Source organism: Salvelinus alpinus, chromosome 31 (assembly GCF_045679555.1).
Source record: "Salvelinus alpinus chromosome 31, SLU_Salpinus.1, whole genome shotgun sequence".
NCBI classification, from domain to species: Eukaryota; Metazoa; Chordata; class Actinopteri; order Salmoniformes; family Salmonidae; genus Salvelinus; species Salvelinus alpinus.
Genome location: NC_092116.1, coordinates 6,586,308 through 6,611,086, shown reverse-complemented (window position 1 = coordinate 6,611,086; position 24,779 = coordinate 6,586,308). Strand labels below are relative to the sequence as shown.

The 24,779-nt window shown below is 45.1% G+C and overlaps 1 protein-coding gene across 2 annotated transcripts; it reads left to right on the top strand.

The window, feature by feature from the left end:
* The first annotated feature begins 51 nt into the window (after positions 1 to 51).
* Positions 52 to 24,725, top strand: alpk1 (alpha-kinase 1). 2 transcript variants are annotated; one of them, XM_071378334.1, is made up of 14 exons: positions 52 to 99; positions 678 to 825; positions 18,036 to 18,190; positions 18,456 to 18,654; positions 19,171 to 19,230; positions 19,313 to 19,399; positions 19,487 to 19,563; positions 19,728 to 19,823; positions 19,968 to 20,072; positions 20,247 to 22,053; positions 22,505 to 22,652; positions 22,867 to 23,029; positions 23,705 to 23,891; positions 24,072 to 24,725. In XM_071378334.1, the coding sequence occupies exons 2-14, from the start codon at positions 708 to 710 to the stop codon at positions 24,251 to 24,253; spliced, it is 3,384 nt and encodes a 1,127-aa protein (XP_071234435.1). In that variant the 5' UTR covers positions 52 to 99; positions 678 to 707; the 3' UTR covers positions 24,254 to 24,725. The 2 variants fall into 2 exon arrangements, with proteins under 2 accessions (XP_071234435.1, XP_071234436.1); XM_071378335.1 differs by having other exon boundaries at positions 23,705 to 23,953; positions 24,072 to 24,208.
* The last annotated feature ends 54 nt before the right edge of the window (positions 24,726 to 24,779 follow it).

Genomic DNA, 24,779 nt, shown 5'->3' with positions numbered 1-24,779 from the left:
TTAAATTCAGAATTTAAACCAATGAAATTGCAGTACTCACAAATGCCCATCCTCCAAAGTTCTGCCCAACCAGGAAGTTAGAAGCCGACGGTGTCAGAGGTAGGTTTTAACTTTATGGAAATGTCACATCGTATCTTTTGTATAATAACACTATATGATCAGCAAAAATATACGGATGTCACTTAACTTCTATTTTTCTCTGCCATAAGTCATTTATAAGATGGGGCAAATGGAAGCCGATACATGTTACTTTCACGCTTACTATTGACTTTCTCTGGTTGACTGCATGCTTTACCAACAGTCACTGTCCGGGTATAGTTGATCAGCTAACCAGCTAACCAGTCATTTAGTGGACACGTCATATTATCCTTATCATAAGTACTGTATTACTTACCCTACTGAAGCCTACAACTATCTGCATTTCTGTCTATAGCTTACTATACAACAGACTGTGATAGAAAAATATAGGTAGTCTATTCTGTGTCAATAACCGTTTATTTTTGTCTCATACCAGACCATTGGCTAAGATAAATAAGCGTGTTGTTTCCTTCAGTGGAAACTGCAACACACTCAGCTTCTCACAGGTTGTGGAGGGGGGCCCTGGGACATGGGCACCTGTTTATTTTCATACACTGATATTCTCTTGTTTACACATCGATTCATTGTATACATTCCAGAGGACTGAAGAGAGGTTACTAAAAGGCACCATGGACAGCCAGGAGGTGGGAGCCATGCTAGAGGAGTGTCACAGGGCTGTGTCTGCAGCAGGTCTGGTGGTAGTGGAGCCCACAGAGGAAGCCAAGCTCAACTTCCAAAGATACAGAGGTACTCCAGCAGAGGGTGCTCTTTGCCTAGTTATACAATTATGGCTGGGACAAAGTTTGAAGCTTTGCGGGGCCATAATGTGTTGTCGGGTGTTTAAATCTAGAGTAGAATATGATTAAATACAAATAAAATAACTTAATTTGCCTCCTGAGTTGCGCAGCGGTCTAAGGCACTGCATCGCAGTGTTGCAACGTCACTACAGCCTGGGGTTAGACTAATGGCTGTGACTGGTAGTCCCATAGGGCGGCGCACAATTGGCCCAGCGTTGTCCGGGTTAGGGGAGGATTTGGCCGGGGGGACTTTACTTGGCTCATTTCGCTCTAGCGACTTGTGGCGGGCGGGGCGCCTGCAGGCTGACTTCTCTCTTCAGTTGATCAGTTTTTCCTCCGACACGTTGGTGTAGCTGGAACCACCGCTACCTCACCTGAGCGTAGTTTTCTGTCGGAGTAACCCTCAAGGTTTACTGTTTGTTTTATTGTTCACATTTTCATACAGGAGTGTGTTTTCAACTCACTCAATATCGAGTGAATGCTAGGGGTTTGAGAGATCTTACAAAAAGGAAAGCCTTGTTTTTATATTGTAAACGCAGTAATGCAGATTTTGTCCATCTTCAGGAAACTCATTTGTGTGAAATATTGTCTTTTTTTTCAGTCACAATAGGGAGATAGGCCTATCTCAGTCATGGATCAAACCATTCTGCTGGTGTTTTGACGCTTATCCACAAGTTTAAAGGCGACATTCTAGAATCTAAATTTTCACGATGGGTCATTTGTTTTGTACCTTTACGCATTTTTGTCCCCAATTTCATGATATCCAATTGGTAGTTACAGTATTGTCCCATTGCTACAACTACACTATGGACTTGTGATGATCGATAGCCATGCGTCCTCCGAAACACGACCCTGCCAAGCTGTACTGCTTCTTGACACACTGCTCGCTTAACCTGGAAGCCGTCCGTACCATTGTGTCAGAGGAAACACCATCCAGCTGGTGACCTAAGTCAGCTTGCAGGCGCCCGGCCCGCCACAAGGAGTCGCTAGAGCGCGATGGGACAAGGAAGTACCGGCCGGCCAAACCCTCCCCTAACCCGGACGACGCTGGGCCAATTGTGCACCGCCTCATGGGTCTCCCGGTCATGGCGGGCTGTAACACAGCCTGGGATCGAACCCGGATCCATAGTGACGTGTCTTAGACCGCTGCACCACTCAGGAGGACAATGCTATTTTCTTTATCTGTAATGTGTATGGACATAACTCGAAGGTGCTCCAAATAAGACCCTTTTTTCCCCAACTTGCCAGAAAATTACAGGATTTACACAACAAATATTCAGAGACTCTAAATCTCTTAGGGGATTTTAACGAAACACCTGATGACTGACTCATTCTAGGTGGAAAACGATCAGCAAAGCTCTCAAACTAGCAATATCATCAGAACATTATGCAAGGATCTCTCTGTTGATGATGCCTGGCATTATTTCAATCCGGGTGCAAAGGGTTATACCTGGATCAACAAAACTATGTCACAAAAATCTAGAATAGATTTATTCCTAATTTTCCCCCTTTTTGTTACAATTTTATGGATGTAGATCATCATTTGGCTCCCTTTTCTGGTCATTTGATTTCCCTGGAATTACAAACTGATAAAAATCTAAAGCTATTCAAGGATATTGGAAATTAAACAACACACTACTTAAAGATCCTATTTTCATTGGAAACATCAAATCGTTAGCCAAAGATATTTTTGCAAGAAAATACTTGGGTAATGGAAGTAGATGGGAACCAGAAACCGTGGTTAGATGGCAGCATTCGCGCAAAACTGAAAGCACAAACCACCGCATTTAACCATGGCAAGGTGACTGGGAATATGGTTGAATACAAACAGTGTAGTTATTCCCTCCATAAGGCAATTAAACAAGCAAAAGCGTCAGTACAGAGACAAAGTGGAGTCGCTATTCAACGACTCAGACACAAGACGTATGTGGCAGGGTCTACAGACAATCACGGATTACAAAGGGAAAACCATCCACGTCGTAGACACTGACATCTCACTCCCGGACAAGCTAAACACTTTCGTCCATATTGAGGATAACACAGTGCCACCGAAGCTGCCAGCTCCCAAGGACTGTGGGCTCTCGTTCTCCATGGCTGACTTGAGTAAGCGTGTTAACCCTCGTAAGGCTGATGACCCAGACGGCATCCCTAGTAGCTTCCTCAGAGCATGCGCAGACCAGCTGGCTGGAGTGTTTACAGACATATCCAATCTCTCTCTATCCCAGTCTGCTGTCCCTACTTGCTTCAAGATGTCCACCATTGTTCCTGTACTCAAGGTAACTTAACTAAATGACTATCACCCCGTAGCACTTACTTCTTTCATCATGAACTGTTTTGAGAGGCTAGTTAAGGATCATATCACCTCTACCTTACCTGACACCCTAGACCCACTTCAATTTGCTTACCGCTCCAATAGATCCACAGACGGTGCAATTGCCATCAGACTGCACACTGCCCTATCCCATCTGGACAAGAGGAATACCTACGTCAGAATGCTGTTCATTGACTATAGCTCAGCCTTCAACACCATAGTACCCTCCAAGCTCATCATTAAGCTTGGGACCCTGGGTCTGAACTCTGCCCTGTGCAACTGGGTCCTGGACTTGCTGACGGGCCGCCCCCAGGTGGTGAAGGTAGAAAACAACACCTCCACCTCGTTGATCCTCAACACAGGAGCCCCACAAGAGTGCGTGCTCAGCCCCCTCTTGTAATCCCTGTCCATGACTGCGTGGCCACGCACACCTCCAACTCAATTATTACGTTTGCAGACTACACAACAGTAGTAGGCCTGATTACCAACAGCCTACAGGGAGGAGGTGAGGGCCCTGGCGGAGTGGTGCCAGGAAAATAACCTCTCCCTCAACGTCAACAAAATGAAGGAGCTGATCGTGGACTTCAGGAAACAGCAGACGGAGCACGCCCCTATCCACATCGACGGGACTGCAGTGGAGAAGGTGGAAAGCTTCCAAGTTCCTTGGCATACACATCACTGACAATCTGAAATGGTCCACCCACACAGACATTGTGGTGAAGAAGGCGCAACAGCCTGACACCCTAGACCCACTTCAATTGCGCCTTTTCATCCTCAGGAGGCTGAAGACATTTTGCTTGGCCCCTAAGAACCTCACAAACGTTTACAGATGCACCATTGAGAGCGTCCTGTTGGGCTGTATCACCGCTTGGTATGGCAACTGCACCGTCTGCAACCGCAGCGCTCTCGAGAGGGTCGTGCGGTCTGCCGAACGCATCACCGAGGGTGCACTGCCTGCCCTCCAGAACACTTACAGCACACAGGAAGGCCAAAAATATACAGTGGGGAGAACAAGTATTTGATACACTGCTGATTTTGCAGATTTTCCTACTTACAAAGCATGTAGAGGTCTGTAATTGTTATCATAGGTACACTTCAACTGTGAGAGACGGAATCTAAAACAAAAATCCCGAAAATCACATTGTATGATTTTTAAGTAATTAATTAGCATTTTATTGCATGACATAAGTATTTGATACATCAGAAAAGCAGAACTTAATATTTGGTACAGAATCCTTTGTTTGCAATTACAGAGATCATACGTTTCCTGTAGTTCTTGACCAGGTTTGCACACACTGCAGCAGGGATTTTGGCCCACTCCTCCATACAGACCTTCTCCAGATCCTTCAGGTTTCGGGGCTGTCGCTGGGCAATACGGACTTTCAGCTCCCTCCAAAGATTTTCTATTGGGTTCAGGTCTGGAGACTGGCTAGGCCACTCCAGGACCTTGAGATACTTCTTACGGAGCCACTCCTTAGTTGCCCTGACTGTGTGTTTCGGGTCGTTGTCATGCTGGAAGACCCAGCCACGACCCATCATCAATGCTCTTACTGAGGGAAGGAGGTTGTTGGCTAAGATCTCGCAATACATGGCCCCATCCATCCTCCCCTCAATACGGTGCAGTCGTCCTGTCCCCTTTGCAGAAAAGCATCCCCAAAGAATGATGTTTCCACCTCCATGCTTCACGGTTGGGATGGTGTTCTTGGGGTTGTACTCATCCTTCTTCTTCCTCCAAACACGGCGAGTGGATTTTAGACCAAAAAGCTCTATTTTTGAATCATCAGACCACATGACCTTCTCCCATTCCTCCTCTGGATCATCCAGATGGTCATTGGCAAACTTCAGACGGGCCTGGACATGCGCCTGCTTGAGCAGGGGGACCTTGTGTGCGCTGCAGGATTTTAATCCATGACGGCGTAGTGTGTTACTAATGGTTTTCTTTGAGACTGTGGTCCCAGCTCTCTTCAGGTCATTGACCAGGTCCTGCCGTGTAGTTCTGGGCTGATCCCTCACCTTCCTCATGATCATTGATGCCCCACGAGGTGAGATCTTGCATGGAGCCCCAGACCGAGGGTGATTGACCATCATCTTGAACTTCTTCTATTTTCTTCTATTTTCTAATAATTGCGCCAACAGTTGTTGCCTTCTCACCAAGCTGCTTGCCTATTGTCCTGTAGCCCATCCCAGCCTTGTGCAGGTCTACAATTTTATCCTTGATGTCCTTACACAGCTCTCTGGTCTTGGCCATTGTGGAGAGGTTGGAGTCTGTTTGATTGAGTGTGTGGACAGGTGTCTTTTATACAGGTAACGAGTTCAAACAGGTGCAGTTAATACAGGTAATGAGTGGAGAACAGGAGGGCTTCTTAAAGAAAAACTAACAGGTCTGTGAGAGCCGGAATTCTTACTGGTTGGTAGGTGATCAAATACTTATGTCATGCAATAAAATGCAAATGAATTACTTAAAAATCATACAATGTGATTTTCTGGATTTTTGTTTTAGATTCCGTCTCTCACAGTTGAAGTGTACCTATGATAAAAATTACAGACCTCTACATGCTTTGTAAGTAGGAAAACCTGCAAAATCGGCAGTGTATCAAATACTTGTTCTCCCCACTGTAATCAAGGACATCACCCATCACCCGAGCCACGGCATGTTCACCCCGCTATCATCCAGAAGGCGAGGTCAGTACAGGTGCATCAAAGCTGGGACCGAGAGACTGAAAAACAGCTTCTATCTCAAGGCCATCACTAGCCGGCTACCACCCGATTACTCAACCCTGCATCTTAGAGGCTGCTGCCCAGTGGTGGAAAAAGTACTCAATTGTCCTACTTCAGTGAAAGTCACCCAGTAAAATACTACTTGAGTAAAAGTATCTGGTTTTAAATATACTTAAGAATCAAAAGTAAATGGAATTGCTAAAATATACTTAAGTATAAATCATTTAAAATTCCTTATATTAAGCAAAACAGCTGCACCAAATGTTATTTTTTTGTAATTGTTTTTAATTTTTTTACAGATAGCCAGGGGCACGCTCCAACACTCAGACATAATTTACAAATGAAGCATTTGTGTTTAGTGAGTCCGCCAGATCAGAAGCAGTAGGGATGACCAGGGATGTTCTCTTGATAAGTGTGTGAATTGGACTATTTTCCTAGTACTTTTGGGTGTCAGGAAAAATGTATGGAGTAAAAAGTACATTATGTTCTTAAGGAATGCAGTGAAGTAAAAGTAAAAGTTGGCAAAAATATAAATACCCCAAAAAACGACTTAAGTAAAAATACTTAAGTACTACCTAAGTACATTACACCTCTGCTGCTGCCCTATATACATAGACATGGAATCACTGGTCATTTTAATAATAGAACACTAGTCAATAATAATGTTTACATACTGCTTTACTTATCTCACATATATATTTGCATTGTGTGTCCCCCCCAACCCCTCTTTTACGCTGCTGCTACTCTCTGTTTATCATATATACATAGTCACTTTAACTATACATATATGTACATACTACCTGAATTGGCCCGACCAACCAGTGCTCCCACACATTGGCTAACCGGGCTATCTGCATTGTGTCCCGCCACCCACCATCCGCCAACCCCTCTTTTACGCTACTGCTACTCTCTGTTCATCCATATCTACATGTACATACTACCTCAATCAGCCTAACTAACCGGTGTCTGTATGTAGCCTCGCTACTTTTATAGCCTCGCTACTGTATATAGCCTCGCTACTGTTTTTCACTGTCTTTTTACTGTTGTTTTTATTTCTTTACTTACCTATTGTTCACCTAATACCTTTTTTGCACTATTGGTTAGAGCCTGTAAGTAAGCATTTCACTGTAAGGTCTACTACACCTGTTGTATTCGGTGCACGTGACAAATAAACTTTGATTTGATATATAAATATATAATATACTACCTTTCAAAAGTTTGGAGTTACTTGGAAATGTCCTTGTTTTTGAAAGAAAAGGGAAAAAAATTGCCATTAAAATAACATCAAATTGATCAGAAATACAAGTTTATAATTTTAAAAGGCAAATTGATCATTATAAAACCCTTTTGCAATTCTGTTAGCACAGCTGAAAACTGCTGAGCTGATTAAGGAAGCAATAAAATTGTCCGCCTTTAGACTAGTTGAGTATCTGGAGCATCAGCATTTGTGGGTTCAATTACAGGCTCAAAAAGGCCAGAAACAAAGACTTTCTTCTGAAACTCGTCAGTCTATTCTTGTTCTGAGAAATGAAGGCTATTCCATATGAGAAATTACCAAGAAATTGAAGATCTGGTACAACGCTGTGTACTACTCCCTTCACAGAACAGCGCAAACTGGCTCTAACCAGAATAGAAAGAGGAGTGGGAGGCCCCGGTGCACAACTGAGCAAGAGGACAAGTACATTAGTGTGTCTAGTTTGAGAAATAGACGCCTCACAAGTCCTCAACTGGCAGCTTCATTAAATAGTACCCGCAAAACACCAGTCTCAACGTCAACAGTGAAGAGGCGACTCCGGGATGCTGGCCTTCTAGGCAGAGTTGCAAAGAAAAAGCCATATCTCAGACTGGCCAATAAAAAGAAAATATTAAGATGGGAAAAGAACACAGACACTGGACAGAGGAAGATTGGAAGAAGTGTTATGGATAGACAAATCTAAGTTTGAGGTGTACGGATCACGAAGAACATTTGTGAGACACAGAAAAAATGTAAAGATGCTGGAGGAGTGCTTGACTCCATCTGTCAAGCATGGTGGAGGCAGTGTGATGGTCTGGGGGTGCTTTGGTGGTGGTAAAGTGGGAGATTTGTACAAGGTAAAAGGGATCTTGAAGAAGGAAGGCTATCACTCCATTTTGCAACGCCATGCCATACCATGTGGACGGCGCTTAATTGGAGCCAATTTCCTCCTTCAACAAGACAATGACCCAAAGCACAGCTCCAAACTATATGCAATAACTATTTAGGGAAGAAGCAGTCAGCTGGTATACTGTCTATAATGGAATGGCCAGCACAGTCACCGGATCTCAACCCTATTGAGCTGTTGTGGGAGCAGCTTGACCGTATGGTACGTAAGAAGTGCCCATCAAGCCAATCCAACTTGTAGGAGATGCTTCAGGAAGCATGGGGTGAAATCTCTTCAGATTACCTCAACAAATTGACAACTAGAATGCCAAAGGTCTGCAAGGCTGTTTTGAAGGACACAATTTATTATTTCAATTAAAAATCATTATTTATAACCTTGTAAATGTCTTGACTGTCTTTCCTATTCATTTTGCAACTCATTTCATGTATGTTTTCATGGAAAACAAGGACATTTCTAAGTGACCCCAAACTTTTGAATGGGTGTATGTATGTGTGTACAGTCGTGGCAAAAGGTTTTGAGAATGACACAAATATTAATTTTCACGAAGTCTGCTGCCTCAGTTTGTATGATGGCAATTTGCATATACTCCAGAATGTTATGAAGAGTGATCAGATTAATTGCAATTAAATGCAAAGTTCCTCTTTGCCATGCAAATGAACTGAATCCCCCAAAAACATTTCCACTCCATTTCAGCCCTGCCACAAAAGGACCAGCTGACATCATGTCAGTGATTCTCTCGTTAACACAGGTGTTAGTGTTGACGAGGACAAGGCTGGAGAGCACTCTGTCATGCTGATTGAGTTCGAATAACAGACTGGAAGCTTCAAAAGGAGGGTGGTGCTTGGAATCATTGTTCTTCCTCTGTCAAGCATGGTTACCTGCAAGGAAACACATGCCGTCATCATTGCTTTGCACAAAAAGGGCTTCACAGGCAAGGATATTGCTGCCAGTAAGATTGCACCTAAATCAACCATTTATCGGATCATCAAGAACTTCAAGGAGAGCAGTTCAATTGTTGTGAAGAAGGCTTCAGGGCGCCCAAGAAAGTCCAGCAAGCGCCAGGACCGTCTCCTAAAGTTGATTCAGCTGCGGGATCGGGGCACCACCAGTACAGAGCTTGCTCAGGAATGGCAGCAGGCAGGCGAGTGCATCTGCACGCACAGTGAGGCGAAGTCTTTTGGAGGATGGCCTGGTGTCAAGAAGGGCAGCAAAGAAGCCACTTCTCTCCAGGAAAAATATCAGGGACAGACTGATATTCTGCAAAAGGTACAGGGATTGGACTGCTGAGGACAGGGGTAAAGTCATTTTCTCTGAATCCCCTTTCCGATTGTTTGGGGCATCTGGGAAAAAGCTTGTCCGGAGAAGACAAGGTGAGCGCTACCATCAGTCCTGTGTCATGCCAACAGTAAAGCATCCTGAGACCATTCATATGTGGGGTTGTTTCTCCGCCAAGGGAGTGGGCTCACACACAATTTTGCCTAAACACAGCCATGAATAAAGAATGGTACCAACACATCCTCCGAGAGCAACTTCTCCCAACCATCCAGGAACAGTTTGGTGACGAACAATGCCTTTTCCAGCATGATGGAGCACCTTTCCATAAGGCAAACGTGATAACTAAGTGGCTCGGGGAACAAAACATCGATATTTTGGGTCCATGGCCAGGAAACTCCCCAGACCTTAATCCCATTGAGAGCTTGTGGTCAATCCTCAAGAGGCGGGTGGACAAACAAAAACCCACAAATTCTGACAAACTCCAAGCATTGATTATGCAAGAATGGGCTGCCATCAGTCAGGATGTGGCCCAGAAATTAATTGACAACATGCCAGGGCGGATTGCAGAGGTCTTGAAAAAGAAGGGTCAACACTGCAAATATTGACTCTTTGCATCAACTTCATGTATCAAATATATCTAAAGACACTGAAGCAGCAAACTTTGTGGAAATTAATATTTGTGTCATTCTCAAAACTTTTGGCCACAACTGTGTGTGTGTGTGTAATATATATATATATATATATCTCTTAATTCCATTATTTTACTTTTAGATTTGTGCATTGTTGTGAATTGTTAGATACTACTGCACTGTTGGAGCTAGGAACACAAGCGTTTCGCTACACCCGCAATAACATCTGCTGAATATGTGTATGTGACCAATCAAATGTGATTTGAATTCTTCAACTATGAAGTCAGAGTTGTAGCCATTAAACGTGCCAAAGAGCTGAAGCACCTGAAGAACCTTAGAGAAAAAGATTTGATGAGCGAATTTGAGCCAGTCTAAAGAAAGATGATCTATCTCAAGAAGAAGACTCTATTTAAATCTTTACGATTAGAACAGCTGTACACAGGTTTGGCAAAGGGTGCCTTTGTCAGACCAAGAGCTAAATGGATTGAAGAGGGGGAAAGAAACACCAGTTATTTAAATGATCAACATTTATCAATTCCTTTTATGAATACCTTTACAACTCACAATTTCAGGAAGATGGTTGTGAAAGCTACGTTTGCCACATTCAGAATTATGTCCCTGTATTTGAAGATGATTTGCACTCAGTTTTGCGATTCACCTGTGTCAATCGAAGAAATTGGAGAGGCTCTGAATTCAATGAAAAAAAGGTAAATCACCTGGCACTGATGGCCTGTCAGTTGAATTCTACAGGCAGTTTTGGAAGTTACTAGAAAACCCTATTTTTAATATGTTTCAAAATTGCATTGAAAATGGTGAAATGGTCTCCACTATGAAACAGGACCTTATTTCACTGATTCCAAAGCCTGGTAAAGACACTTCTCTCATTGACAATTTGAGACCAATTACTTTATTAAATATTGATTACAAATTGATTGCTCTGGTTTATGCCAAATGATTAAAGAAAGCAATAGATCCCATTTTTATAAATGAGACTCAAACAGGATTTATGAAGGGCCGTCACATAAATTCCAACATTCATTTAGCCCTGAACCTTTTAGATTATTCAGATGCAATTGACTCAAATGCTGTTTTATTTTTGGACTTTTGTAAAGCTGTTGAACATGAATTTCTCTTTCCGTCTCTGAAACGTATTGGTTTTGGTGAACATTTTTATCAAAGTCATTCACATGTTTTACAAATATATAAATAGTTCTGTGATTTAAAAAAAAGATACAGTATCAACACAAGTGTACGACAGGGATGCCCAATTTCACCCTTTTTATTCATTTTGGTAGTGGAACTTCTATCTCTAGATATTTTGAATAATGCAAACCTGCATGGCTTAACCATTTTTAACAGAGAAATCCAAATTTCCCAACTGGCTGACAATACTACTCTTAATGCTATCACGGCATTCTCTGTTGCATCTGGATTAAAACTGAATGTTTCTAAATGTGAAATATTATGTTTATATAACTCTGATGATAAAGAAATATAAAATATTGCTGTAAAAGGACTATGTTAAATATTTTGGAATACATTTATCCCAAAAACCATTTTGTCAATCAATGTATGAATTTCTCTCCTAAAAAAAATAATATTATGTATATTTAAAATAATATATTTAATAATTGTCTACAAAGGGAACAAATGTTATTGGTCACATACACATGGTTAGCAGATGTTAATGCGAGTGTAGCGAAATGCTTGTGCTTCTAGTTCCGACAGTGCAGTAATATCTAACAACTAATCTAACAATTTCACAACACTACCTTATACACACAAGTGTAAAGGAATGAATAAGAATATGTACATATAAATATATGGATGAACGATGGCCGTGCGGAATAGGCAATATGCCGCACGGCCATCGTTCATCCATATATTTATATGTACATATTGCAGTAGATGGTATAGAGTACAGTATATACATATGAGATGAGTAATGTAGGGTATGTAATCATTATATAAAGCGGCATTGTTTAAAGTGACTAATGATACATTTATTACATCCAATGATTAATTATTAAAGTGGCTAGAGATTTGAGTCAGTATGTTGGCAGCAGCCACTCAATGTTAGTGATGGCTGTTTTAACAGTCTGATGGCCTTGAGATAGAAGCTGTTTTCAGTCTCTCGGTCCCAGCTTTGATGCGCCTGTACTGACCTCGCCTTCTGGATGATAGCGAGGTGAACAGGCAGTGGCTCGAGAGGTTGTTGTCCTTGATGATCTTTTTGGCCTTCCTGTGACATCGGGTGCTGTAGGTGTCCTGGAGGGCAGGTAGTTTGCCCCCGGTGATGCGTTGTGCAGACTGCACTACCCTCTGGGGAGCCTTGCGGTTGAGGGCAGTGCAGTTGCCGTACCAGGCTTTGATACAGCCCGACAGGACGCTCTCGATTGTGAATTTGTAATAGTTTGGGAGTGTTTTCGGTGACCTTTCGTTGCGCCTTCTTCACAACGTTGTCTGTGTGGGTGGACCATTTCAGTTAGATCACGGACAATCTATACTTGGAAGAGTGCTTCTGTCCAAGGCAGAGGGGCTGTCTCGCTTTGTGTACCCAAATCACATTTATTTATATAGCCCTTCTTACATCAGCTGATATCTCAAAGTGCTGTACAGAAACCCAGCCTAAAACCCCAAACGGCAAGCAATGCAGGTGTAGAAGCACGGTGGCTAGGAAAAACTCCCTAGAAAGGCCAAAATCTAGGAAGAAACCTAGAGAGGAACCAGGCTATGAGGGGTGGCCAGTCCTCTTCTGGCTGTGCTGGGTGGAGATTATAACAGAACATGGCCAAGATGTTCAAATGTTCATAAATGACCAGCATGGTCAAATAATAGTAATCACAGTAGTTGTCGAGGGTGCAACAAGTCAGCACCTCAGGAGTAAATGTCAGTTGGCTTTTCATAGCCGATCATTAAGAGTATCTCTACCGCTCCTGCTGTCTCTAGAGAGTTGAAAACAGCAGGTCTGGGACAGGTAGCACGTCCGGTGAACAGGTCAGGGTTCCATAGCCGCAGGCAGAACAGTTGAAACTGGAGCAGCAGCACGGCCAGGTGGCCTGGGGACAGCAAGGAGTCATCATGCCAGGTAGTCCTGAGGCATGGTCCTAGGGCTCAGGTCCTCCGAGAGAGAGAGAATTAGCGAGAGCATACTTAAATTCACACAGGACACCGGATAAGACAGGAGAAGTACTCCAGATATAACAGACTGACCCATGCCCCCCGACACATAAACTACTGCAGCATAAATACTGGAGGCTGAGACAGGAGGGGTCAGGAGACACTGTGGCCCCATCCGATGATGCCCCCGGACAGGGTCAAACAGGCAGGATTTAACCCCACCCACTTTGCCAAAGCACAGCCCCCACACCACTAGAGGGATATCTTCAACCACCAACTTACCATCCTGAGACAAGGCCGAGTATAGCCCACAAACATCTCCGCCACGGCACAACCCAAGGGGGGGCGCCAACCCAGACAGGAAGATCATGTCAGTGACTCAACCCACTCAAGTGACGCACCCCTCCTAGGGACGGCATGGAAGAGCACCAGTAAGCCAGTGACTCAGCCCCTGTAATAGGGTTAGAGGCAGAGAATCCCAGTGGAGAGAGGGGAACTGTAATGGCTGTCAAAGTCGTTCTCCTCCTCAGACGAGGAGGAGCATGGATCGGACCAAGATGCGGATTGGTAATTGTACATGTTTAATGTAAATAACAAGAAAACACTACAAACTACAAAACAACAAACGTGACATACCTCAAAACAGTCCTGTGTGGTCCAAACACTGACACAGGAAACAAACACCAACAAAAGCCTACTGCCTATGGCTACCTTAAATATGGCTCCCAATCAGAGACAAATGAATGACAGCTGTCTCTGATTGAGACCCAATCTAGGCAGCCATAGACATAACTAGACAACCTAACAAACACTATCCCATACACATACAACACCCATAGACTAACCAAACACACACAACATACAATGCCCACCCCAACTCACGCCCTGACCAACTAAACATAATCAAAATAACATAAAAATAGGTCAGGAACGTGACATAACCCCCCCCTCAAGGTGCGTACTCCGAACGCACCACCAAAAGTCTAGGGGAGGGTCTGGGTGGGCATCTGTCCACGGTGGTGGCTCCGGCTCTGGACGCTGTCCCCACACCACCATAGTCACTCCCCGCTTCCGTATCCCCCACCCAATGACCACCCTCCAACTAAACCCACCTAACTGAAGGGGCAGCATCGGGATAAGGGGCAGCACCGGGATAAGGGGCAGCACCGGGATGAGGGACGGCAGCTCCGGGCTGAGGGACGGCAGCTCCGGGCTGAGGGACGGCAGCTCCGGACTGGCTGGCGGATCCTGGCTGGCTGGCGGATCCTGGCTGGCTGACGGCTCTGGCTGGTCATGGCTGGCTGACGGCTCTGGCTGGTCATGGCTGGCTGACGGCTCTGGCTGGTCATGGCTGGCTGACGGCTCTGGCTGGTCAGATCTGGCGGAAGGCTCTGGCTGATCCGGTCTGGCGGAAGGCTCTGGCTGATCCGGTCTGGCGGAAGGCTCTGGCTGATCCGGTCTGGCGGAAGGCTCTGGCTGATCCGGTCTGGCGGAAGGCTCTGGCTGATCCGGTCTGGCGGAAGGCTCTGGCTGATCCGGTCTGGCGGAAGGCTCTAGCGGCTCCTGTCTGGCGGACGGCTCTAGCGGCTCATGGCAGACGGGCGGCTTTGCAGGCTCATGGCAGACGGGCGGCTTTGCAGGCTCATGGCAGACGGACAGTTCAGACGGCGTTGGGCAGACGGGCAGTTCAGGCGCCGCTGGGCAGACGGGCAGTTCAGGCGCCGCTGGGCAGACGGGCAGTTCAGGCGCCGCTGGGCAGACGGGCAGTTCAGGCGCCGCTGGGCAGACGGGCAGTTCAGGCGCCGCTGGGCAGACGGCAGACTCTGGCCGGCTGAGACGCACTGTAGGCCTGGTGCGTGGTACCGGAACTGGAGGTACCGGGCTAAGGACACGCACCTTCAGGCTAGTGCGGGGAACAACAACAGGGCACACTGGACTCTCGTGGCGCACTCTAGGCCTGGTGCGTGGTACCGGAACTGGAGGTACCGGGCTGAGGGCACGCACCTTAGGGCGAGTGCGGGGAGAAGGAACAGTGCGTACCGGGCTCTGGAGACGCACAGGAGGCTTGGTGCGTGGTGCCGGAACTGGAGGCACTGGGCTGGAGACACGCACCATAGGGAGAGTGCGTGGAGGAGGAACAGGGCTCTGGAGATGCACTGGAAGCCTGGTGCGTGGTGTAGGCACTGATGGTACTGAGCTGGGGTGGGAAGGTGGCGCCGGATATACCGGACCGTGAAGGAGGACACGTGCTCTTGAGCACCGAGCCTCCCCAACCTTACCAGGTTGAATGGTCCCCGTAGCCCTGCCAGTGCGGCGAGGTGGAATAGCCCGCACTGGGCTATGCAGGCGAACCGGGGACACCACCTGTAAGGCTGGTGCCATGTACGCCGGCCCGAGGAGACGTACTGGAGGCCAGATACGTTGGGCCGGCTTCATGGCATCCGGCTCGATGCCCAACCTAGCCCTCCCAGTGCGGCAAGGTGGAATAGCCCGCACTGGGCTAAGCACGCGTACTGGGGACACCGTGCGCTTTACCGCATAACACGGTGTCTGACCAGTACGACGCCCTCTCACTCCACGGCAAGCCCGGGGAGTTGGCTCAGGTATCCTACCCGGCTTCGCCACACTCCCCTTTAGCCCCCCCCCCCCCCCAAGAAATTTTTGGGTGAGCCTCTCGGGCTTCCAGCCTCTCATACGTGCTGCCTCCTCATACCAGCGCTCCTGGGCTGTGGCTGCCTCCTTCTCCTCCCGAGAGCGGCGATTCTCTCCCACCTTAGCCCAGGGTCCTTCTCCATTGAAAATTTGCTCCCAACTCCATTCCTCTTCTCTCCATTGCTTTAGTTCTTGCCCTCCTTCCTCAATCCGCTTGGTCCTGTTGTGGTGGGTGTTTCTGTAATGGCTGTCAAAGTCGTTCTCCTCCTCAGACGAGGAGGAGCATGGATCGGACCAAGATGCGGATTGGTAATTGTACATGTTTAATGTAAATAACAAGAAAACACTACAAACTACAAAACAACAAACGTGACATACCTCAAAACAGTCCTGTGTGGTCCAAACACTGACACAGGAAACAAACACCCACAAAAGCCTACTGCCTATGGCTACCTTAAATATGGCTCCCAATCAGAGACAAATGAATGACAGCTGTCTCTGATTGAGACCCAATCTAGGCAGCCATAGACATAACTAGACAACCTAACAAACACTATCCCATACACATACAACACCCATAGACTAACCAAACACACACAACATACAATGCCCACCCCAACTCACGCCCTGACCAACTAAACATAATCAAAATAACATAAAAATAGGTCAGGAACGTGACAGGAACCGGCCAGGCAGAGACAGCAAGGGCGGTTCGTTGCTCCAGAGCCTTTCCGTTCACCTTCACACTCCTGGGCCAGACTACACTTAATCATATGACCTACTGAAGAGATGAGTCTTCAATAAAGACTTAAAGGTTGAGACCGAGTCTGCGTCTCTCACATGGGTAGGCAGACCATTCCATAAAAATGGAGCTCTATAGGAGAAAGCCCTGCCTCCAGCTGTTTGCTTAGAAATTCTACGGACAATTAGGAGGCCTGCGTCTTGTGACCGTAGCGTACTTGTATGTATGTAGCCAGGACCAAATCAGAAAGATAGGTAGGAGCAAGCCCATGTAATGCTTTGTAGGTTAGCAGTAAAACATTGAAATCAACCCTTGCCTTAACAGGAAGCCAGTGTAGGGAGGCTAGCACTGGAGTAATATGATCACATTTTTGGGTTCTAGTCAGGATTCTAGCAGCCGTATTTAGCACTAACTGAAGTTTATTTAGTGCTTTATCCAGGTAGCCGGAAAGTAGAGCATTGCAGTCGTCTAACCTAGAAGTAACAAAAGCATGGATACATTTTTCTGCATCATTTTAGGACAGAAAGTTTCTGATTTTTGCAATGTTACGTAGATGGAAAAAAGCTGTCCTTGAAACAGTCTTGATATGTTCGTCAAAAGAGAGATCAGGGTCCAGAGTAACGGTTTTATATGAGACGACTGTACAACCATCAAGATTGTCAGATTCAACAGAAGATCTCTTTGTTTCTTGGGACCTAGAACAAGCATCTCTGTTTTGTCCGAGTTTAAAAGTAGAAGGTTTGCAGCCATCCACTTCCTTATGTCTGAAACACAGGCCCCTCATTATCTTTATTTGTAAATCCCTCGACCTGTAAAGAGATCAACAAGACCTTTCTTGACTTCATCTGTAAAAATAGGTCTCACAAACTAAACAAGTAATTCCTCTCAAATAAAATTTCTGAAGGAGGTCTGGAAGTATTGCATTTTGTTGACATAAATAACACTTTCAAGATCAATTGGTTGAGAAGATGTGTTGACAATACAGAATCAATTTGGTATTTAATTCCAAACAATGTATTTAATAAATTGGGAGGTCTTCCGTTTTTATTGAAATGTAATTATATTCCTGGAAGATTACCCGCTAAATTGGCTAGGTTTCACCAACAAGCTTTAATGTCCTTTTTGGATTGTATTTAGTATTTTCTTGTTTATACCTGTGTTTTGGTTCGTTAGACATGTTTGATGTAGGGATGTAAATTGTTAATTTTGTATAAATAAACAACAACATTGGTGCAGCTGGCTTCCGGATTATGTGAGCGGGTGTCAAGCAGCGCGGCTTGGCGGGTCATGTTTCGGAGGACGCATGACTCGAACCTTCGCCTCTCCCGATCCCGTTGCGGTGATGAGACAAGATCGTAATCACGTAAAAGTGGGTTAAAAATAATAATAATTTATTGTGAATTACCTTATCACTTCCTGTATAATGAACCCATAGATCTGAAATAGGCCCATTTTAACTTTAGAGTAGCTTTTAGGTATTCTCAAAGCATGATATTTAAGTAGACTTTTTTTTTCTTTTTTACTTTTCTGTATTGTTTTTAGCTTCACCATATTCTGTCCCCTAATTTCCAGAGTCCCTGTCAGTTGAACTGAGCATGCTCCTGCAGGAGGCAGTGGCGATGAGGTGGCCCTTTGTACCAGAGAAGTGGCAGTACAAGCAGTCAGTCACTTCCCAGGACAAAGTCAACTTGAAGGACTTCATTAGTCTGCATCTACCACAGCTACTGGTAATATGACCCTACATGGCTACCACTCATATTAAAGCAAAATCAAACAAAGCACTCCCTGATGAAGGCATGTGTTTTCTAAATGTGTCAATGGTAGACTAGGGTGACATGTGGGACGCAGGCTAAGATATATTTTTAGAACTGTGTTTAATTTATATATTAAAAAAATATTATTTTGACTATGAATGCCATAAAAAAAAAACATAGCCATTTATCACAAAAAGACTGTCTTCGAAGTGTTTTAAACTTCATTTTGATGTGTCAGGCTCTGCTGAAGGCGTCCATCTTGGCCAGGGAACCCCAGTGGGCGGCAAGTGTGGTCTTCCTGATGGATCGGTTCCTGTATTGGACAGATGAGTCCAGCCGGCTGCTGAAGATCACCAAGCTCCTCCACAGACACTACCCAGGAACCCCCATCGCCCCCCAGCTGATCATACGACAGGCCAGGGTCTATCTCAATGACGGTGAGTGCGACTTCAGACTATATTTCTCACAGATTGGTTATTTGTTGTTTACTGAATATATTAGAGTCCAGCTCTTTATCATGTGGTGTCTCCATGCTGTGTATTGGAATACTAGTTATCTGTTTTTATTTTATTTACCATACTATCAAGATAAAGCTCCTTAACCTTTAAGTATAATTCCCCAAAGTATATTTTGGTATTTGTTTATTAGTCCATTGTTGACATAGTCCCAAAATATTTTGCTTGTCAGCAATCACGTTTTCAAGATATGTAACTTTCAAAATACAGAGATGGCAAAACACAGCATCATATGATGCAAAATGCATCATACGGGGCTGATTTCTGTATTTTGAAAGTTACATATCTTGAAAACTTGATTGCTGACAAGCAAAACATGTTGCGAGTATGCCAACAATGGACTAATGAAACAAATACCCCAAAAATTGTTTTGGGGTGGAATTTTCCTTTAAGTATGATGCTTTGTATCATTTGTCATGCTTGTTGTCTCACCCACAGGTAAACTCCAGAAGGCAGAGTACATACTGAGCAGTCTCATCAACACTAGTGGAGCGACAGGTAGGCTTAGAAAATGCAACTCTCTTACCGTTTAATGTTCCCCATGAGGGTCTGTGTTAACATGCGTGTTTGAAATCTGCAGGTTGCTGGATATATCAGTCTGACAGTGATAGGACTCTTATCCAGGCGGTCAGTGTGCAAGTGCGTGGACAGGTTCTGCAGAAACTGGGTAAGGGAAGAAAGAGCGAGAGGGGATGTATAGCATTATGTCTACGCATCCTTTTTTCCCATCTCTGAATTGTATGTTTCGTCTCAGGACTGTGGCTGGAGGCTGCTGAGCTGATCTGGACCTCCCTGGTCGGCTATTACGCTCTTCCTCAACCCGATAAAAAGGTGGAGCCAAAACATTCGTGCACCCCAATGAATAACTGAATACTAAATCACACGACAAATCTGTGAACTGCTCATATTTTCCTCTAGTGGTGTTATAACTACTTTATGAAGGTTTAGTATGTGTTTAGTATGCGTTTCAACTTAGTATGCGTTTTGATTCGTAGGGCATTGGAACGTCCCTTGGGATTCTGGCCAACATATTGGTGTCTATGAGTGATGGAGACTTCCATGCATTTAAGACCAATCCGGGCATTGACTTGGTGAGCACTCCGTCTTAACCAATGAAATCACTCGTGTTCTAAAGATGCACATTGACGCCTGCGTATGTTGTGTGATTTATGACGCTTTTCTAACGTCTCCGACCGCTACATGACCTCAGTGTATGCCTTTTATGTCTGGAGTAGTGTTTCCTTGAGAACGATGCCCACCGTCTCCTCTCAGCAGCGGAGGCAGCTAAAATGGCGGTGGTGTACAGCCAGTATGCCTCGCTGTACGTGTTAACCAATGTGGTGAGTCCTCTCTTTCTCTATTTTGTGTTTGTCTTGGGGGGGGGGGCGGTTGTGGTGGATAAGAGTGAAGTCTTCTAGAGAGGCTGGAGCTTACTGCTAGGTGAGCACTGTGGCACAACTGCCTATTAACATAATAGTAGATAATATGCTATGTCATTCTCTTTCTTTCTCCAGGTCACCCAGGGCACCTGTCTGTTGTCCTACAGTTTCTCAGTAGAATGCCCCCCCCCGGACAAACACTCCTTCCTCCTCCAGGCCAAGGAAGCCTTTGAGATCGGCCTACTTACCAAAACAGGGGGGGACATGGTCACCAGCAAACAGGAGCTCCACACATTCCTCAAGGCAGCCTACTCTCTGACTGTCAGTCACAAGTGGCTGGGCACCCCTCAGAAGACAGTGGACCAGGCCAGATTGGTATGCCGGGAGGCTTTGGAGAAGTTCTATGCGTACTGCCATGCAGACAGCCAACAGAGAGATGCCCTTTGCACTGGAGTTATGAGTCTGATAACCCAAGTGAAGCTTCTATTGCGGGTCAATCCATTCTTGAACTCAGACAAGGGGTCGTTCATCCCAGATAGCTATAGAGACGTGGTGGAAGAGCGAGCAGTGCGGTTCACTCTGGATGGTTTCTCCCAGGTGATGGGGAGGTTCAGGCAGTACCACGCCTCAGTGTGTGAGGCCTCTGAGGCAAGCTGTAGGAGGAAACATGAAGGCCACCAGGCTGGACTCTGTATAACAGCACTGGGGACCACGGCAACGGCCCCTAACACTGAGTGTGCCACTGAGAACCACAAGCCCCAAAAAGCCACACATAAAGAAGAGTTACACAGAGACAAAGCACCCAATGCCTCTTGTTTAGCTCCAAGGTTACTGCAGGAACAGGAGCTCTGTACAACTCTGGGTAGCACTGAAGAGCTACTAAGCAATAGTTATAATAAAATGTCTCTCAAATCACTCAGTAGCAGCTTTGGGTCCTCATTTGAAAAAGTGTCTTTGAACAGCACTGGGTCTCCCCTCAGCTATAGTGGCAACAAAGATGGCAGTGTTCCGGATAAGATAAACATGGAGTATCTGTGCGATCCAAACTGTCTCACCGAGGTTAGTGAAGATGGGTTGGAAAACGGGTCAGAATCTAAAAGTAAGACCAGGAAAAGAGATATCAGAGCAAGTCTCAGTGCTCAGGCAGGATCCAACTCTTCCACCCGGGTCACTTCCTCATCATCCACCCACACCGGAAGTGATGTTGAGCAGTTTGAAATGATTGACGAACAGAGTCTAATAGAGACTGTGGAGACCGAGGAGGAGTGTCACCGAGGTGGTGCGTCAGTGTCTGTGAGACCTACAGGAGACGGGGTAGTGATGCATCCAGGGTACCAAGACAAGTCGAGGACTTCCTCCTTTAGCTCCATTGGCGACAGCCTCGGCTCCCAGTCATCATGGCAGAAACTATCCCTATCTGACACATCCCGTGAGGCAGCTGCAGTACCGCAAATACGTTCTGCAGCCCCAGCAGCTGTAAATGAACACCGAGGTCCCGCCGCCACGCAGATAGTTCCAAACTTCAATGTGGATCAGGAAGCAGAAACGGAGGAAGACACTGGATCCCCTCACCCCTTTGGGCCTAACAGTGCTGCAGCCTATCACAGAAGACCTCCACAACTAGGATCTGAGGGCCTCATCCCGGAGCAGTGTCTCTCTACAGAGATAGACAGCTCCTATGAGATGGTGGAGAAAGAGATAGGACACATAGCCAACAACACTGAACCCTGTGCTGAAGAGAAGCAGATTCCCTCTCACCCAAACTCCTCATGCTATACCTGTCTGAAGCACGGCATCATGGGTGGTCTAGTGCCTGAGAACCAGTACGTTTTGACAGAGGAGGACTACATCGCCCTCCTGGCTGGGATGTGTCATGGCTGTATGTTAAAGAGACTGCAGAGTGACATGAAATTCAAGCTTGGGAAACAGAAAAGTGCCTACAGTGAGTTCCTATTGCCTCGTAGTGTTATAGAAAATGTAAAGTCATGGTTGTTTTGTGTTTTTCAAGGTAAAAGGCAACTTGAAGTACTTTAAATAATTATTAAGTACTAATAAGATGAAATATACAAACGTAATGTTTACATACAGTTCAATGCTTTCAAAGGGTTTAATGCACCAACGGCCACTTCAGATAGAGGTTATTTAACATTAAGATTATGTTACATAAGATGCTCAATTTCTTGAATTTGTACTTGACTATCCTTAAACTGTGATGGAAATGACTCGGTTCTGAACATATACACTATTTCCAGCATACACAGTGGTTCATAGTGAACTTGACACCGGTTGCACTGAAGTTTACAAAACAGAAATGACAAGTTATTTATATTACATGGTAAAATTGTATTTTGCGTAGTAATAACCTCTAAAAAAAAACGTGTTCTTTTCTCCAGGTGCTCTCCTTCTGAAGTACTCCAGGGCCTCTGGACTGTGGACGTCCAGAGAGACCTATGTGTACATCGGAGAGCCAATAGGGAAGCAAGGCCAGCAGAGAATAGCATTATGGGTACAGTTTCTACACCAAGAGGAGAGGCTGAGTAGGTCAGTAGGGATGAATCAAGATTGAATTGAATTCAGCTTTGAAACACGGAAACGTCTGAATCCTAACTTCAGAGATACTCACATTTTCGCACAATCTCCCATCAACATCAATGCATGATTTTATGTTTTGCAAAAGTAAACATTGTGTGCCCGTCTCAAGTTCGGATTGGGCCTAACGTGAACATGTTCTCCATGTTTTCATTTCCCCCTTCAGTTATGTGGGGAAGGAGTACCTAGAACCTAAGGGCATTCAGTTCCACCTGAGTGATGTGGAGAGGCAGATGACGGCCCAGTACTACGTGACAGAGTTTAACAAGAGACTCTACAAGGAGAAAGTGACCGCTCAGATCTTCTTCATCCCTTCAGAAGTGCTACTGGTAAAGGCATTAACGAACATCCCACTAATCATTGATTCATGGGTGATTTGTAAGTGCTCTGATAGCCTGGGCCCAGATCTGTTTGAGCAACTCCATAGGCGTTGGCTATACAGCACAAACAGTTCTGGGCCCAGGCTAGTACTCCGTGGCTTAGCTTCCTAATGTATTATGCAATGAAGTGATTGACATTTTAATAACACAGTTCAAAATGAAATATTGCCATACTTTTCCCAGACACCACCACCCACACACACACACACAACTAATATTTTTAATCATTTGATTAGCTTTTTTAATTAACATTGGGACCTGTTGTGCCAAAGCCACACTTCACCAAATCAAATTAAATAGAGCACATTTCGTACACAGTGAGTGTGCTTTACCCTAATAAGAAATAAACCAATCATAAGAAAGAAACTAACTTCACCATGGTCATATTGAAAGATGGGATTTTTATTTTCTGATATAGCTGCTTTTTATGAAGGACTGTTTTTACTTGCTATGACTGTGATACGTGGTTGTTTTATCTGCCTGAGTTGAGTGCATTGACTGTAAGTCGCTCTGGATAAGATTATCTACTGAATTACCAGAACGTATTGTAAAATGTCATGTTTACACATCTTCGGGAAGAAGTGAACCTTCCTCCTGTTTAGACAGCTGGTTGTTGTGTTTCAGATCTTGGAGGGGGATGAGGTGGTGGACTGTGTGACAGTGGAGCCCTACATGCTGGGGGACTTTGTGAAGCTCACCAACAACACTACTAAAGTGGACAAGCGGTTCAAGGCGTCAGAATATGGAATCGCTTTCGGACATTTCACCTACCAGTTCTCTGGATGCCAAGAGGTTGTTGTCGACCTACAAGGTGCGCGCGTGTACGTGCGTGCGTGTGCTTGTGCAGTGTGCGTGTGTCTGTCTATGTCTCAGGTGACTATAACGTTCATTTGTTGAATCTTATAATTCAGCATTTTACATTACATTTTCTATATGTCACAAAATGTTTTTTTTGTTTTTTCCTTTCTCTATTTCCTATTTCTTTCCCCAGGGTGGGTGACCGCCAATGGGAAGGGGCTGACGTACCTCACAGACCCCCAGATCCACTCTCTCAGGACCCCTAAAGGTGCCACCAACTTCGCTGAGAGGGGGGTCAGTTATTTCCTCAAGGACCAGCATGGACCAGAATGCAACAGTATCTGTGACCTACTGTCACTGGGCAAACTGCAGTAACATACGTCTTGAAAACAGTGATGTCTACTTCAGATCGAGATGTGTGTGTGTGTTTGCTGGGGCTCCTTGACAACTCTCGAACAACATATTGTTTTGGCCTAAAGTATGTGCATTGCGATCCCCTACTACAATGCACAATGCACATTCTGACCTATTAGACATGGGCTGATCCTGTGGTGAACACAGCAGTGTAGTGAAGCACATTCGGTAGCATGTGATTTCATTTCTAGAAGTGAGAATTGCCTGCCCCGTTTACCAACCTCAACCAGTTCTGTTAAAATCAGGCCGTACTGTATTTTCGATGTACTCTAAGTGTTTTTGTGACCCTTGATACCACTTTCGGCTATGTGTTTATTACCTAAGGCCTGCGCTCTGTTGTAGCCGACAACGTTTTATGAAATTGACATTGATCTGTTTTTAAATTGCTTTTGAATTGATTCAATCCGATCACAGAAATGAAAGATGAACCTGCCACTGTGTATCCGTTCACCTGTCTCTAGACCAAACACTGGATGGATTGTAAGCT

What these genes read in the sequence shown, in the direction of transcription:
- alpk1 (XM_071378334.1), top strand. Translation starts at nt 708, where the DNA reads ATGGACAGCCAGGAGGTGGGAGCCATGCTAGAGGAGTGTCACAGGGCT. An exon ending in CCAATCCGGGCATTGACTTG is followed by an intron (nt 19,824 to 19,967) that starts GTGAGCACTCCG and finishes TGTCTGGAGTAG; the next exon opens with TGTTTCCTTGAGAACGATGC. An exon ending in TCCCTTCAGAAGTGCTACTG is followed by an intron (nt 23,030 to 23,704) that starts GTAAAGGCATTA and finishes GTTGTGTTTCAG; the next exon opens with ATCTTGGAGGGGGATGAGGT.